The 18,545-nt window shown below is 37.7% G+C and overlaps 1 protein-coding gene across 1 annotated transcript in view; it reads right to left on the bottom strand.

The window, feature by feature from the left end:
• Positions 1-5,696, bottom strand: part of COL21A1 (collagen type XXI alpha 1) — a 108,270-nt gene extending 102,574 nt beyond the window's left edge. Inside the window, exons 1-2 of the mRNA XM_015560047.1 lie at positions 5,575-5,696; positions 1,325-1,876 (exon numbers count right to left, since the gene is read on the bottom strand). Coding sequence (XP_015415533.1) covers positions 1,325-1,876; positions 5,575-5,662 — 640 coding nt within the window. The 5' untranslated portion in view covers positions 5,663-5,696. The remainder of the gene's footprint in view (positions 1-1,324; positions 1,877-5,574) is intronic.
• Positions 5,697-18,545: the final 12,849 nt, after the last annotated feature.

Raw genomic sequence — 18,545 nt, forward strand, 5'->3', positions numbered from 1 at the left:
GTCAGTGCGCTCCCACATGGGGGCTCTCTGCTCAGCCACAAGCCAGGCTGATGGCTGCCAGTACAGCAGTGGTGGTAGAAGCCTCTCCTGCCTCCTCAGCAGTGCTAAGGATGCCCAACTGAAGCTGAGGTCTGCTCCCCGCTGGCAAGTGGACATCCCCTGATGGCTGCCGGGCTGTCAGAGGGATGTTTGATTGCCAGCTTAGGCCCAATCCTCTGGGGAGCAGACCTAAGCCAGCAGGTGGTCATCCCCTGAGGGGTCCCAGACTGCAAGAGGGCACAGGCCGGGCTGAGGGACCCCCAACCCCCATGCCAAGTGCACAAATTTTTGTGCAGTAGGCCTCTAGTAATAAATAAACTGGTAAGCACTATATTTCCAAATGTTCTCTCACTGCTGATGGAAGTTCCATTTGTCTCTCAAGTACAATTTGTAACATTTTTCCAGAGCTTTAAAAATATTAGTAATTTGCCCCGCCAGTGTGGCACAGTGGTTGAGTGTCGACCTATGAACCAGGAGGTCATAGTACAGTAGGGGGCGTGCAGAAGGCAGCTGATCAATGATTCTCTCTCATCACTGATGTAGGTTTCTATATCCTTCTCCCTTCCTCTCTGAAATCAATAAAAAAATTTAGTAATGTGATCTTTCTTCCAAAAAATAATTAAAGATTCTCATTCAGAATTATGTTCAAGAATATTCCCTGTTTTTATAATAGAAAAACGTAGAAATGAACTAAATATATAAAAATAGAGAGATTATTAAATAAATAATCTTAGTAGATTGTCTGCTAACATGTTAACAGTATGCAAATTATACACACAACAATAAAGTATGTAATAACATGAAAATTGAGTATTAAATTATATGTACAATACTATCCTTACTTAGGCACATGAATAAACACTCAGACAATCTGAACTAAAAAGAGAGAGAGAGAGAGAGAGAGAGAGAGAGAGAGAGAGAGAGAGAGAAAAGAAAAAGGCCAAAATAAAAAAGGAGAAAAAACTCATTAACAGGAGTGATATGATCATGTGTAGTTTACATATATTTTTATCTTTTATGTGTCTTTATTTTCTACCATCTCTACAACAGACCTGTTGCAATTGAAAGGTAAAAGAACAAAAATAACAAAATATTTTATTATCTAACTGTAGATTTTATAAGTGTTTCTAAACACAAAACTTATCCATAAAAAATTTTTGTTCACCTCAATTCTAACATAAATTATTTGATATTAAAAATAACTATAAGAGTGTAAATAAATGAGCTATGCCAAAATGTAAGAAAGTGCAGTTATTAATTGTTTCCAAATTATATTAAGACTTACCTTCACAAAGTTTCTGCTTCATCACCTCCCTTATTTTGGATATCACAATATAGTCTTCAACATAAAACACATACGTAGATGAAGGCTTGTTGGCAATAGCTCTAAGTTCTGCATCTTCTGTTTCTGAACCAACGCCGATGGCAAACAATGTTATTTTATTGTCTCTTGCTGCTTCTGCGGCTTCTTTGACTTCGTCTTGGGATTTACCATCCGTAAGTACTACTGCAATCTTAGTCAGAAATCGTGAGGACTTGGCAAAAAGGTAATCAAGTGCAAACTGGATGGCCTTCCCTGTCCTTGTGTTTCCTCCTAAGTAATGTATGGATTCCATCGCTGCCACCAAATTCTCTCCCGAATCATGTCTTCCAAGAGGAATCTCCAGTACGGGGTAGTCACTATATTGGACAACTCCCACCTGAATAAACTTGGGTCCTATGTCAAAGTTTTTTGTGATGTTGACAAGCCACTTTTTCACTATTTCAAAGTTTTCTGGGCCAACACTGTAAGAACCATCTAAGATGAAAACTAAATCTGTTGGAGCAGTACGACAACCTAAGTGTAAAAAAAAAAAGTTATCAGTTAGCATCTATACCAGGAGTGGGCAAACTTTTTGACTCGAGGGCCACAATGGGTTCTTAAACTGGACCGGAGGGCCGGAACAAAAGCATGGATGGAGTGTTTGTGTGAACTAATATAAATTCAAAGTAAACATCTTTACATAAAAGGGTACGCTCTTTTTTTTTTTTTTTAGTTGTATTCATTTCAAACGGGCTGGATCCAGCCCGTGGGCCATAGTTTGCCCATGGCTGATCTATACTAATAAAAGGGTAATATGCTAATTAGACTGGACATCCTTCTGGACAAAGCCATGGTGGCAGGGTCCAAGGCAGAGGCAGTTAGAGGTGATCAGGCCAGCCAGGGGGAACAATTAGGGGGATCAGGCCGGCAGGGGAGTGCAGTTAGGGGCAATCAGGCAGGCTGGAGTCCCAGATTGGAGAGGGTGCAGGCCAGGCTGAGGGACACCCCCTGCACCCCCAGGCATGCACGAATTTGTGCACAGGGCCTCTAGTTTGTTATATAAAAAGCAAAAAGTGGGAAGTTTTAAAAACATGATTTTTTAATTAACCAGATAGACTGAATTCTTTCCCAATTTATGTGTATGTCAATTCACTACAATGAATGTTTTAAATATTTTAAAAGTTACATGTCAATTATACCCCAATAAAGCTGATTTTTTTAAAGATTATAGTAACTATAGCAGCTCTGTGAAGATTAAGATACACTGCTTAGCTCATGAAAACTCTTTGTAAATGAGGGCTATTGCTTTGGTTGATATTTTATTTTTTAAATGAATGATTGAGCTTTAAAACGAGGAATAAAATATGTAGGCTGTATATGAACATGATATCTAGATATTTCTTTGTTGTACAAGTATTACCTATCATAAAGCAGCATTTTATTCTATTTCCCCATTGAACAAATGAAAATAAATGCCTGGTTTTCAGCTATACACCAACATTGTTTTAAGTTATCAACGAAATATGTTTTATTTAATACTACCTGAAATATTTACCAATATATATAAACCAGTTAATAGGGAGAAAGAAATTAAAAAAACAACAACTTTCTGCCAACTTCAGGACTCAGCAGCCATTAAAAGATCCATATTCTTTAATATAGTTCATAAAAGTTAAATGAACCAAGATCACCAAAGCCATCACTCTTTTACTACATGGAAATGAGTTTTTAAAGGTCTGATCTCTCATCTTCAGCAAATAATGTAGCCAAAACATTGGCTTGTGCTAAGTGAATCTATATTCAAAGTTATAAATCTATTTCTTTCTCCATAAAAATTCTTGTTTCAAGAAACCAGAAAACAGTGTGATCAGCACATCTTATAGCTCTATTGAAGAAAAAAACTAACTCTGGTGGAAGTTATATCTGGACAAGTTATAAGCACTTTTAGAAAAAAAAAAGAAAAAAAACTTCACTCTCTTTTCCAAAGCACACAACATGCCTCTAACCCTGTCTCATTCTTTCGGTGTATGTATACTGAATACCTACTCTGTGTCTGATATCATGCCAGGTACTGCCTTCAAAGATACATAAGATATCTCAAAAAAAGCTCTTGGTGTAGTAAGATAGATAACTGGTTGGTTAGGGAAAGTCCAAAGTATTATGAAAACATTTAGGAAGGGTAGTAACCTAACTGTGGAAAGTTCAGGAAGGTTGTATGGGAAAGCCGACAGGCAACCTGATGTCTGAAAGGAGAGCTTTGGCCAGGTGAAGAGGACATTCTAATCAAAGGGAACAGCAAGAGCGAAGGTCCAGAGATGAGAGGCTGACACAGCCAAAAGACAAGGTTTGTTTGGATAACTCCAACAGTTTGAAATGGCCAACAGAATTCGCAGGATGGAACTGCTACATTTGCCTTCTCCTTCTCTAACTTCTGAATTCAAAGCAGCAAAAATACTACTGCTCATGGCCCATCTGATAAGGATCCCATGTCCCTGGATTTGATGGATTGGAATAATATGGGATGAGCCGAGGTAATATAACAAATTTTAAGTCTTGTGCTTTTACTCATATTAATGGTCTCTCTTAAATTGTGATCTGAGGCCCAATTTAAAGTTATAAGCATTATTTATTTTCTGTATACTTTTCAAATAAGATGTAATTGCAAAGAACGGTATTGGCTAAGAATTGTTTAGTGACAATTAGTATTAGTATTTTTGTATCTCTTTAGCGGTAAATTATCAGTCAATCTCTCTCTCTCTCTTGTCCTCTCTTCCGCTTCCTCACTCCCTCCTTTCTTCTCTTTTCCTTATCTTTGCCTACTTACGTATCATATCTGGGATGATGATGACAAGGCTCACGTGAAGAGTCCTTAATTTAACAGTTACCTCAATGTAACCCATCAGAGTAACCAGCTAAATAAACACTGTGATCAGGTGAACATGTCTAACAACCTGCCAGTGTTTGTGTGCCTCTTGATTCTGTGGTTATAAACGCTTACAGGGTTATTCTTGGCATTTCCTACCCATTTCCAGAGCCATAAAGTATATATTTCATAACTGTAAGGTTAGCTAAGACCATGGGTACAAAAAGTAAATATCACCATTTATAAACACCAGACAAAATAGCACTCCAAGACACCTTTTCCTTAGAGAAATGAATCAGAGATGTCATAGAAAAGAAAAGGACTGAAGATCAAAAGCATAGTTTAAATACTAGTTACAGCTCTTGCAAGCTATGTGATACTAGGTAAGCCTCTTAAATTTTATGAATCTCTTTTCCCTATTAAAAAAAAAAATAGAGAGAAAAGAATATCTACTGAAGTAGAGTACTTCCGTGGATTAAATTATAAAACGGGAGTTCGACCAGGATGCCGGGAGTTCGTTCGCTCGCTATGACATGACTGATCAGGGGGTGGCGCAGAAAGAAGGGAGGCCCCAGCTGGCAGCTAGAAGGCCCGGATCAGCCCTGATCGCTGGCCAGGCCTAGGGACCCTAACCGTGCACCAATTTTGTGCACGAGGCCTCTAGTTATTTTCATAAATTTTAAGCCAAGGTAAGTGAAGTTGTCAAACCACCTGATTTAACTGTTAGAGAAACCAGAATTAATTTACAGTAGAGCCTTTATGTTTAGAAGTTTTAAGATATGAAAATAAGCAAACTCTTAAAAAGAAGTATGGTATCTGCACTGGTGGCCTGGGTAGCAGAACTACATTAATAGAGCCCTCCTTCTCTAATGAAAGCTTTCCTATAGGCCATCAGAATAATAGTCACCATTCACCGAGATGTCACTGTGCTAAGCCATTTACATGCATTATCTCACTTACATGGATTACCTCATTATGTCTATGAGATAACCTCATAGGATGGTCCTGATATCCATCCTAATATGAAGGTATTTTTTTATCTTCATATCAAGAAGCTCATGAATGGCTGAACTCAACAACAGACTTTATTCTGATGGGTTAACAGAATAAACAATTACCATAACCAGACTTTTTATTCTAAAGTCTGATGGGTTAACAGAATAAACAATTACCATAGAATTTTCTCAGAATTACTTCTGTTAGAAGATTTTCCTCCCAGTTAATGTGGAACATAGCAATTTATGCATTTTAGGAAATTACAGCATCAAAGACACTAGGAATAAGATCCTTAAAACCATTGCTTGAGCTCCTCTTATTTGATTTCTACAACTTGTTTATAACAAAAAGGGACAATGCTGGTTGTTCTTACTTGATCTTATTTCTCCATCTTCAGCGAATACAGAATTCCGAAGAAGCAGAACCAAAACTATCCAAAGACATGTAATATGATGAGCCATGTTTCTGTTTTTGTTCTAATATTTTGGTTTTCAGATTCCTAAGAAAAAAAAAGAAAAAAGAGAAGTTAAATATATTTTTAAAATAAAGACACATAGCCATTGTAAGTTTAATTTTAAAATTGCAATACCCAGATGCCACACAGTTAATTTTTACTGTCCTTAAAATTAATTTGTGTGTCTAAAATAGCCACACAATGAATAGGAGCTGAGGAAGACCATGATAAACCTTTTAATTCATAATTACCTTGAAAAATGATAAGCTTTCTAAAACTTTGGGCTTTGCCCAAAATATTTACTAGAATTCCTTTTAGCATATCCTGTAATGCCTTATCACATTCTTTTTATTATCTCAATGGTAGCAAACATTCTTCTTTAAATATGGATTTGAATTTTAAAAACACTCAAAGGATATGTGGTAAAATATTAATATGATAAAACTGAGTGATCAAGTTTAATTTTTAAAAAATGGGCTGTAATTATAAACCTTAAGATATATTTTATTTGATTTATAAACAGTTATATGACTTTAATATTTCTTTTAAGTCAGTCCAAGGACTTCACTTGTGGTTAGAACGTGGAAAGTTGTAAGACTTTCACCCCAACAATGAGAACATGCAAGATAAATTATAAAACAACAGTATTTTTATTTTTATTTTTTTAAAAATATATTTTATTGATTTTTTACAGAGAGGAAGGGAGAGAGCTAGAGAGTTAGAAACATCGACGAGAGAGAAACATCGATCAGCTGCCTCCTGCCCCCTCTCCACTGGGGATGTGCCCGCCACCCCTGTACATGCCCTTGACCGGAATCAAACCTGGGACCCTTCAGTCCGCAAGCCGACGCTCTATCCACTGAGCCAAACTGGTTTCGGCATGAAACAACAGTATTTTTAAACCCAGAAGACAGGATTTAAAGAAACCTAAATTAACCAAATTCCAACAGTTATTAATCCTTTCTAAGGCGGAACAGATTCAGAGCTGGTTTTGTCTCTTGCAGAAAGGGAATCCTCCTCAAGAAGAGGAATTTGCCACAGCATGGAAGAAACTAGTCAAAGCTGGTGAGGCAGATTAGCATCCTGAGGGGCCCAGCCACAGAACAAGTGTGCCCCACCCAGCAATTCTTCCCCATGAGTTTTAAGTGAATACATGGAGTAAACATGTAATACAAAGAAAGATGGGAGCAGTTGAAACAGCCTAGAGAGATCCTCCCCTGTTCAGATACCCAGGGTACATGTCAAATACAAATCCTTGGCCTGCTGAAGGCTGGGAGAGATACAAGAGCTTAGAGAAGTCCCTCCAGGCACCCTACTCCTTCACTACAGTGAGAGAGAGATCTTGAGTAGTAGGAAGCCAAGGAAGGACAGAAAAAACAGAACTCAAAAATCAAAAGCTGTAAACTATACTGAAAAGCTGAAAGAAATCTCCCAAGGGTCTTTTGATTTCTGATCAGGAGAAAAACACTCTGTATAAGCAGATCCAGAGATGATCTAAATATCAGATATGTTAAACAGGGGTTATAAAACAGCAATAATAAATTTGTTATAATATCTAATAAATAGGATAAACAACAATGTGCAAAAATATGGAAAAAATTAGAAGAACACTGGAAACTATAAAAAAGATACAAACTGTCCTGGCTGGAGTGGCTCAGTTGGTTTGGCGTTAGTTATCCCATGCACCAAAAGGCTGTGGTTCAATTTCTGGTTAGGGCACATACGTAGGTTGTGGTTTCCATTCCTGGTCAGGGTGCTTGGGGAGGCAATCAATTGATGTTTCTCTCTCACATTGATGATTCTCTCTCTCTCTCTCTGTCTCGCTCTCTCTCTCCCCTCTCTCTCTCTTTCTTTTTCTCCTCCCTCTCCCTTTCTCTCTCTAAAAAAAATCAATAAAAACATTATCATTACTTTTTCAATATACAAACTGAGCCCTAGATGGTTTGGCTCAGTGGATAGAGCATCAGCCTGTGCACCAATGGGTTCTGGGTTTGATTCTGGTCAAAGGCACATACCTTGGTTACAGACTCCTCCCCAGCCCAGGCCCTGATTGGGGCTCATGCAGGAGGCAACCAATTGATGTGTTTCTCTCACACCAATGTTTCTCTCTGTCTTTCCCTCTCTCTTTCACTCCCTAAAAATCAATGGAAAAATATCCTCAGGTGAGGATTAAAAATATACAAACTGAAATGCTTACAATAAAAATATATCAATAAAGAATTCATGCAATGAGCTTAACTGTGTACATATAATGAAAAGATCAGTAAACTTATGGATAAGTCAATAATATAAGTTAGCCCAAATGAAACCCAAAGGAGGAGTGGGGAGCCAGTGATAAAAGGAACAGAGCATCTGAAATCTATGTGAAAATATCAAGAAAGCTTGATTTAGCATTCAAGTAATTCATTTTTGAGATGGAAAGGAGAAAGTGAATGAAGAGATACTTGAAAATACAATGGTCAGCATTTTCCAAATTGACAAACATTACAAGCAATCAGAGCAAAGATGTTCAACAAACGCCAGCAAGATGTAAAGTAAATCACACGTAGGCACATCATAACCAGTTGGAAATAAAAAATAGAAAATTCTTAAAACTACCAGAGGAAAAAAGGCACATTACATACAGACGGACAATAATCAGAATTTAGGTGGAAATTTCATTGTAATAAAATGGGCAACAGATCAGAAAGCTAAAAAATCTTAAATGTGTAAACATCTAATAATAAAGCTTCAGAATACATGAAGCAAAACAAAATTTAAGCTAAAAAAGAAAAAGACAAACTCAAGTCACAATGTAAGATATCAGTTTATAGTAATTATAGAGTTAGAAAAAAAATTAGTAATGATACAGAATATTTGAAAAACTGCTACTTTCACCTAGTGAACATAAAGAACTTTCCACATAACAACAGCAAAATATCCATTATTTTGTAATGCACATAAAATAGCTACCAAAATAGATCATATGGTAGGTAAAAAACAAGCTTCAAGTTCCAAAGAATTCAGATTACTCAGTTTATGTTGTTTGGCCTAAATTATATTAAATTAGAAAAGAAAATGAAGATTATCTCAGAATACTTGAAAATTTAGCAATATACTTCTAAATAATACATGAATTAAAAAGAAAATAATATTATTAAAGCTTTGAAGTGTAGTTTGAAGTCAGGGGGCATATACCTCCAGTTTTGTTCTTCTTTGTTAAGATTGCTTTGGTTAGTCAGGGTCTTTTGTGGTTCTATCTCAATTTTAGGATCATTTGCTCTGGTTTTGTAAAAAATTAGCAATTACACTGAATCTTTAGATTGTTTTGGGTAGTATGGACATTTTAACAATATTAATCCTTCCAATTCGTAAAAGAGGTATATCCTTCCATTTGTTTGTGTCTTCTTCAATTTCTTTCATCAATGTCTTATAGTTTTCAGAGTAGAGGTCGTACACTTTCTGGGTTAAATTTATTTCTAGATATTTTATTCTTTTTGATGTAATTGTAAATGGAATTTTCTTAATATCTCTTTCTGATAGTTTAATAGTATATAGAAATGCAACAGATTTCTGTATAATAATTTTCTATCCTGCAACTTTACTGAATTCATTTATTCATTCTAATAGTTTTTTGGTGGAGTCTTTAATAATCAAAACAGTGTGGTAGTGGCACAAAAACAGATGCAGATCATGGAACAAAATAGAAAGACCAAAAATAAATCCACACATATGGTCAATTAGTCTATCATAATGGAGGCAAGAGTATACATTTTTTAAAATGACAGAATATTTAATAAGTGATGTTGGGAAAACTGGACAGATACATGCAAAAAAAAAAGTGAATCTGGATGACATTCTTATACCAGATACAAAAATAAACTCAAAATGGATTAAAAACTTAAATATAAGACCTAAAAACCATGAAACTCCTAGAAAAAAAACATAGCAATAAACTCTTTGACATTGGTCTTAGCAGCATTTTTCTGAATATATCTCTCTGTGCAATAGCAAAGAAAGAAAAACTAAACAAATGGGATTACATCAAACTAAAAAGTTGTGTGTTTTTTATAGTGAAGGAAACCATCAATAAAACAAAAGAACAACCTACTGAATGGGAGAAGATATTTGCAAATGTTATATCCAATAAGGGGTTAATATCCAAAATATATAAAGAATTAACAGCTCAACATCAAAAAAACAAACAATCCAATTAAAAAATGGGCAGAGAACTTCAATAGGCATTTCTCCGAAGAAGATATACAGATGGCCAACAGACATATGAAAAGATGCTCAGCATCGCTAGTCACCAGGGAAATGCAAATCACAACCACAATGAGATATCACCTCACACTTGTCAGAATGGCTATTATTAACAAATGATAAGTACTTGCATGGATGTGCAAAAGGGAACCCTTGTGCATTGTTGTTGGGACTGAAAAACATTGCAGCCAGTATGAAAAATAGTATGGAGGTGCCTCAAAAAATAAGAAATAGAACTTTCAAACACAGCCTAGCAATTCCACTTCTGGGTATATATCCAGAGAAATGAAAACACTAATTCAAAAAGGTATATGCACTCCTATGTTCATTGCAGCATTATTTACAATAGCCAAGATATAGAAGCAACCTAAATGTCCATCAATAGATGAGTGGATAAAGAAGATCTGGTGTACGTATATACCCAAGGGAATATTACTCAGCAATAAAAAAAGAATAAAATCTTGCCATTTGTGATATGAATAGACCTAGAGGGTATTATGCTAAGTGACACAGGTCAGACAAAGAAAGGTAAATGCCATATGATTTCACATATATGTGGAATATAAAAAAATAAAATGAAATAACACAGAAACAACTCATGGATACAGAAAACAAACTGATGCTTACAGGAGTGAGAGTGGAGAGGAGGATACATAGAAAACATGAAGGATAATAAGAGATACAAACTTCTAGTTATAAAATAAATAAGACATGCAGATATAATATACAGCACAGGGAATATACCCGGTAATATTGTTATAACTGTGCATGGTGACTTCTTGTGGTGATTACATTGTATAAATGTTGAATAACTATGCTGTACACTTGAAATTAATATAATATTGTATGTCAACTATACTTTAATAAAAAAATCATAGAGGATTTTTAAAATATTTCAAACTGATCAATAATTATTTTTAAAATCAATTAGCTATGAAAATCTACAGCTAATATTTAATAATGAAAGACTAAATGCTTTCCCACAAAAGTCAATAATAAATTAAGATATACTCTCACATCACTTCTATTCAAAATGTATAGGGAGTCCTGGCCAGTGTCATATGCAAAATGAAAAATAAAAAATATAAAAAACTAAAATATGACTGTATCTACATAGAAAATTTTTGGAAATTTACCAAAACACTACTAGAACAAATACATGAATTTACCAAGGTCTCAAAACACAAGGTTCATAATTTGTTTTTTTAAGTGACTCTATATACCAGCAAAAACATTGGTAGCAAATGTAATATCATATTCAATAGTATCAAAAGCATCATATGTGAACCTAGCAAAAAAACTAATGAAAAAATGGGAAAGATCTTTATACTGGAACATACAATACATTGTTGAAGTCAATTAAAAAAGAAAAAAAATGGAGAGACCTAATTCATGGATTAAAAGACTCAGTATTGGTTATGCCCATACTCTTCTAATGGACCTATGGATTCAACACAATCCCAACAAAACCCCAGCAGGTTTTTAAAGAAATTGACAAACTTATTCTAAAATTTATATAAAATGCAAATGATTTTAAGAAAAACAAATTTAAATGAGAAAAGCAATCTATATATATAAAAGCCTAAGCGATCATTGCAACTGAACAGACGAGCAAACAGGCTGCATGGGGCGACTAGGCCGGCAGGAGGGTTAGTGAGGGGCAACCAAACAAGCGAGCAGTAGGCTGAATGGGGTGACTGGGCCAGCAGGAGGGGTCAGTGAGGGGCAACCAAACGACCGAACAGCAGGCTGCATGGGGCGACCGGGCCGGCAGAGGGGGGCAGTGACAGGTGCCCAGGCCGGCAGGGTAGGCAGTAAGGGGTGACCAGGCCAGCCGGGGGGGGCAGTTAGGGGTGACCAGGCTGGCAGGGGAGGAGCAGTTGGGGGTGACTAGGCCAGCAGGTGGGGAAGTTGGGGGTGACCAAGCCAGCAGTTAGGACCAATCAGGCAGGTAGGCAGGTGAGCCAGCAAGTGGGGAAGTTGGGGGTGACCAAGCCAGCAAGGGGGCAGTTAGGACCAATCAGGCAGGTAGGCAGGTGAGCAATTAGGAGCCAGTGGTCCTGGATTGTGAGAGGGATGTCCAACTGCCAGTTTAGGCCCAATTTCCCAACATCCTCGGAGGGCTCCCGTATTGGAGAAGGTACAGGCTGGGCTGAGGGGATCATCCCCCAAGCACAAATTTTGTGCGCCAGGCCTCTAGTCCTATATAATAAAATCCTAATATGCTAAGTGTCCAGTTGTCTGGTCGTCAGTTCAACCAATCAAAGCATAATATGCTAATGATATGCTAAGGCCACTCAACTGCTCACTATAACATGCACTGACCACCTGGAGCAGCAGTCAACCAGTCACTACGACCTGCATTGACCACCAGGGGGCAGATGCTCCAACCAGTAGGAGCACCTGCTGCTGGGGTCCAGCCTTTCAGGAATGAGACAGGCCAGACACGCCTTGGAGCACTCCCGTGGTCCCTCCCCGGCTGGCCAACCTCCCGCGTCCCTTCCCAGCCCCAACTGTGCACTGGTGGGATCCCTCGGCCTGACCTGTGCTCTCTCGCAATCCGGAACCCCTCAGGGGATGTTGGAGAGCCAGTTTTGGCCCAGCTAAGGGATCACACTGGTACACAAATTCATGCACGGGCCTCTAGTCTTGAATAAAGAACAGTCTTAACTAAAAAGAGCAATGTTGTATAATTTACACTACATGACTTTAACTTACAATAAATGTACAGTAATCAAGTATGCTATTGGTGTAAGGATAAGCATCCTATATAATAGAAGCCTATGTGGTTGTGACACCCTCAAGCAGTGATGCCCTCACACCATAACAAGCGATCATCAGGAGACTGCATGTGCAGTGGGCACACGTGGGTGGGCGGGGCTGTGTGTGTGACGAGGCGCACACAGGTGGGCGGGGGCTTGACACTGCGTGCATGGCATGACAGCGGGTCACGCGGCTCTGTGCAGTGAGGTTGGGGGTCCTGCGGCTCCATGTGGCGCAAAGGCAGGACCCCTGGCTCCAGCCTACCTCTTAGGGGCAATCCATTGAGGAGCCCCAAATGGTTGGGCGGGGCCTACCTCTTTGGGGTGATCTATCGCGGGGCTCCCGCGCTGTGAGAGGGCACAAGCCAGGCTGGGGGACTCCCCCGCCCCAATGAGTGCACGAATTTTGTGCACCAGGCCTCTAGTATAGAATAGAATACAATAGAGTTCAGAAATAGCCCACACTTACATGGTTAATTAATCCTCAATAACAGTGACAGAGTAATTGAATAGAAAAGGAAAGTCTTCAATAAATGGTGTTGGATCAACAGAGTAAACAATAAAATGAACTTTGACCTTATCCCATTCCATGTACAAAAATTAGATGAAGCACAGATCCAAATGTAAAAGCTAAAACTATAAAACTTCTAGAAAAACACATAGGAGAATTTCTTCACAACCTTGGAATTAAGCAAATTTTCTCAGCACACAAAATGACTAGCAATTTTAAATATGGATACATTAGATTTCAACATTTCTATTCCTCAAAAGACACTATTAAGTATACAAGCCAATATTCAGAATACAATACTTATAAAAAATGACTCATATCTAGAATATATATAATTTTTTTACAAATCAACAAAATGGAAAACCATCCAATTTTTTTAAATGGCTATAAGTCTTGAACAGACACATTACATAAGAGATAGAAATGGTCAATGAACATATTAAATAGTGTTCGTCATTAGTCATCAGAAAAAGGTATGTTTAATCCACAATATGATATCATTTCACATGCACTTAAATGGCTAAAATTAAAAGATTGACAATATCAAATGTCTGTGAGGCTATATGAAGAAAAAGAATGATATAACGGCTACTGGAGAAATCAGTGGGCCAGGTTTCCCAGACACAACTGGACATGAGGTTCTTAGGGTACTGCTGAAATAAGCATTTCAGAAGCCCCAATGGGAGAATGAGATGTGGTAAAAGGGTTTATTTGTGTGGAGTTACATTGCGCAGGTTGGAAAGTCTGATGCCCTTAACCAGTCCTACAAAAGGTGCAGCTGGGGCTCCAGTCGAGCCAAAAGGAGGGCCATGGTCCAGAGCTTCATTTCCATGTTGCAGCGGGGTCCAGTTCAGCATTAAGTCCATTAGTCCAGTGTGTGGAGTCCACATGGCCCATGGCAAATGCAGGGGAGCGTGCCCCCAGCCACAGGAGTCTAAAGAGGGCTGAGGGCCAAGGGCCAAGAGCCAAACTTCTAACATTTTGTCTAAAAGTTTAAATATTCAGCTTTCTTGCCCTTGCAGTGGCCATGGCTATCCTGGCCACTGACTCACTCCCAGGTGTGACTACAAACAAGTAGGCACCTTCCCATGTCACTCAGACCTTACTGGGCGTGCATTTTGTTCAGTCCTTTCCCCACTGATCAGCGGGGGACAGACTTGGAGAGTACTGAATTAGCAGAACTGTGTAAATGGCATGCCTATATTGCCTAGTCTTCCCTTTACTCCTTTCCTGTTAAATAATAGCCAGATTATTACAACAGTTTCATAATCACTTTAGAGAACTGCTAGGTTCAGTTTCTCATAAACTATGACTAGTAATTCCTCTGCTATGTATACAACCTAGAGAAATGAAAATGTTACTCCACAAACAAGACTTTAATGATGTGGATTGTAGTTTTGTTCATAATGCAAACTAAAAAGAACTCAAACGCTACCAACAGAATAGATGAACAAGGTATGTGGTGTCTTCACATAATAGAATAATGTATAGTAACAAAAAAGTACTGTTATACATAACAACATAAATGGATTTTAAGTATGTTCTAGTTAACATAATAAGCTAAACACGAATATATAGAGCATGATTCCAGTTATATGAATATCCAAAATACAAAACTAATCTCTGGTGTTAGAAATCGGGAAAAATTTGCCTTTGATGGAGAAGTCAATTGGAAAGTGGCACTGGTAAACTTGCTAGGTGACAGAAATATCCTACATTTGCAGTGATGATATTCAGGTACATGAATTTGTCTAAGATTATTAACATAAAGGCTTGACAACTATATCATTTGTTGTGTAAGCTATATCTTAATGAAAAACGTTCAGTCCAATATCACCAATGTCATTTTTCAAATTAGGCAAAGGGCTATAGAGGCTGAGAAATGTTAGTGAGAGGCATTTTGGGTGAGTCATCACCAGGATGTGCTGTCTTACGGCAACAATGTGTACGAATAAATATTGACTAACTTCATCCCCAAAAGCCTCAAAATTAAGTTATTCTGCTCCTCTACCAAAAGCATCCCCTTTATTTCATCCTCTTTTATAGCTTTTGAAGTTTACCTTTTTTAAAATATATTTTTATTGATTTTATGCTTATGTATAATTAATATAAACTGAGGCATATCAAGTTTTAACATTTACTTCAATCATCTGGGGAGCTTTTTAAACATATGAATGTCCTAGTTTCAGATTATAGAGCAAGGGACCAAACCTTAAATTAAAAAAACAACCCTTCCCATATGCTAATGAACACCAAAGTCCTAGAAATTCTGGTATAAGGTCATACAAAAATGATAAGAGAAAAAGGCCTATGGTTCCTATTGGTCCTATTCCCCTGGCAGATAAAAAAGGCGGCAATCCCAAATGGTGCAGCTGGGGCTCACTAATCACTCAGAGAATCTTTACAAGCGAAAATGTCTAAAGATTTGCTACTCAAAGAGTGGTCAGGGACCTTAAGCATCTCCATTTCTCAAAGGTTAACATACATATAAGTCATTTCGAGATCTTATTAAAATGCACGTCCTGATTCATAGATGTTTTTTACAGCCCGAGATTTTTCATTTCTAACAAGCTCCCGGGTGACACCGATGCAGCATGAAGCACTCTCCTCACTGTGAGTGAAGGGGCCTCTAAAGAATGTAAGAATATATGCTCCTTTTAAACACTGAAAACGCTGTTGGTGGGAAAATTTAACCATCTAATGCCATAAAATAAATATTAATGGATAATGGAAAAAGATGAAATAACTTATAGCAGAATGTAATTACAAAGAAATTTAAACTGAGCTCACCAGTTAATATGGAACATATACTATGCTTAATAGTATAAAACAGGCAATCCAGAGTATAGATATAACACTTCCATTAACTATAACTTAATAGCATTTGTATATGGTCTAATGTTAAAAAACAAAGGAAATGACATGGGTGATCTGTAATCTCACCTTCAACAACGAAATAGTGATCTGTATTCCTAACCTCACAGGATTACTGTGATAATGAAAACTTAGAGTTTACGATGCTTGAGACAACACTCCTTCTTTTAATCTTAGGAAGTGTTGAGACAAACAAGGCAAACGGGTAATATGGCTTGCCTGTCACATGCCCTTTACTAAGCAACAGACCTAAACAAACCGGGGTTCTCTCCCTCCAGCACTCCCTCCACTACATTCATTCAACAACAAATATGTTCCAAGTGTCTATTATGTGCCAGATACTCTCATAGGTGCTGGGAACTTGGAAGTGAACAAACTGGATAAGGAATTTGCTTTCCTGTCGTTTACGTTCGAGGAACTAAATAATTGAGTGAGATATTTTCAGATAGTGGTAAGTGATATGAGAAATGAAAACAGTAACGTATCACATGGGGCCAGGAGGAAGGAAGGGCTCCCTCCTATAGATTGGGAGGTCAGAGAAGGCCTTTGAAAAGGTGCTATTTGAGTTGACACCACAATAACAAGAAAAAGCCAAGTTGGCCAGGAACTGAAGACAAACTTTCCCTTCTGGGGATAGAGTAAGTTCGACTTGTTCTAGAAACAGAAGGAAATCAGGGAAGAATGAGTGGGAGCGAGAGAAAGAATGGGGGGACCTAAAGAATAGCAAGGACCACATGTAGCATGTTAAACTTCGATTTGTTTTCCCTGAATGAAAATTAAATCCAATGGAGGGTTTTAAGCTTGGGTGCATCATGGCCAGGTTTTCACATGAAGTAGATTGTCCCATTTTCAAAATCAAAGAGCTCTATAAACTTTAAGAATTTGATTCTAAGAGAAGTAGAAGAGAGATAAATTGATCCATTGTTATCCTTTTATTTTCATACCTCTTCTATTTCCTTACCTTATGTGGTTATCATATCCCACTGTCATTTTCTCTGGCACTTTATTAAAGCCAAAATAAGTACATGTGAGAAAATTTCTGAGAATAGTGGGTACAAATGAAAGCAAATTTCTCGTCTCCTTGAAATTAATGTATCTCCCAGTGGGTCCATGAGAAAGGCATGGGAATTCCATGAGGAGCCACCAAGAACTTAATAAGAGCATTCAAAATAAGGGACTCTCCGGAAAGATGCTTATCAAAATGTAGTTGTTTGCTTGACTGTAAAACCTTCAAATATAATTGAAGACCAAAATAGTCCCCTCAGGAGACACTAACACTCATGCTTATTTATAGCCTGTCTTTGAACTAAAATTTAAAACAGGAAAAGGGGGGAAAACTGAAATTCTGGCCACCACGCTTTTATGTGCACGAACACACACACACACACACACACACACGCACACACACATACACACACGCGCGCACACGCACACACGCACATGCATCTATTGTATTCTATGCTTCTGGCATTAAGGTAGTAGTACTAGTTGAGGGGAAACATCAATTGGGACAGATAGAATTGAGAAGAGCAAAATTCTGGCAAACTGGTAAAATAATTAAAAATTAATTCATGTATCTACATAAAGTTTGGTTTGTTTCATTATCATTAAAACAACAGGTCTATAGTTATAACTTTTGAAATCTCATAGGTCAAATCATGCCCCCCCAAATATGTAATTAATTAATGCCACCTTGATTGTGTATAACAATTGATGGTTAACTAAACAATTGACATTTGCTCTCATATTTCTCTAAAAAATCTAATATGGTAGGCAGACATGTAATCATAAATCCCCATTGTATAGACAGGCTAATAGATTCAAAGAAGCTATTATGTTACACATTGCAGAGTTTGCTTTCATACTGCCAACTGGGTGACTGCTTTCTTGGTTTCTCTAAGGGTCCATTACTTAGTATCTACCAGTATTAAAGCCACATAAGACAGCCCTGGCTAGTGTGGCTCTGTTGGTTGGAGCATTGTCCTGTAGACCCAAAGGTGGTGGGTTCTGTGTGGGTCTGGTTCAGGGCACATACCCAGGTTGCAGATTTGATACCCAGTAGGGGCACATGTGGGAGGCAACCATCTATGTTTCTCACTGCATCTCTCTCTCTTTACCCCCTTCCTCTCTCTAAAATCAACTTTTTAAAAAAGTAAACAAAGTGAGATGCAGTAACTTGATTGTCTGTAGTTTGGTGTAGTGATTTAAAATCCTTTCTGGCCAGAGCAGCTTCTAAAATATTCAAGCAACAAGAGAATATGCATGTCTGTGCAATCATTCAAAATGAGACTAATAAAAGGCAGCCAATGAACATGCAATACTACAGTGTATATTATTTGCCTGTGCCAGCAAATCAATTAAAATCAGGTCATGGGATTCTGTTGGTAGTTTTAAGCTGTGTTTAAATGTAGCCCTTTTTCATCCCTAAATTCCTATATTTTTGCCAACTTAGCTCTAATTTTGATGATAATGTATCAGGAAAGTAAATTCCCCAAAGGAAA

The sequence above is a fragment of the Myotis davidii genome, unplaced genomic scaffold (genome assembly GCF_000327345.1).
Source record: "Myotis davidii unplaced genomic scaffold, ASM32734v1 scaffold313, whole genome shotgun sequence".
Classification (NCBI taxonomy): domain Eukaryota; kingdom Metazoa; phylum Chordata; class Mammalia; order Chiroptera; family Vespertilionidae; genus Myotis; species Myotis davidii.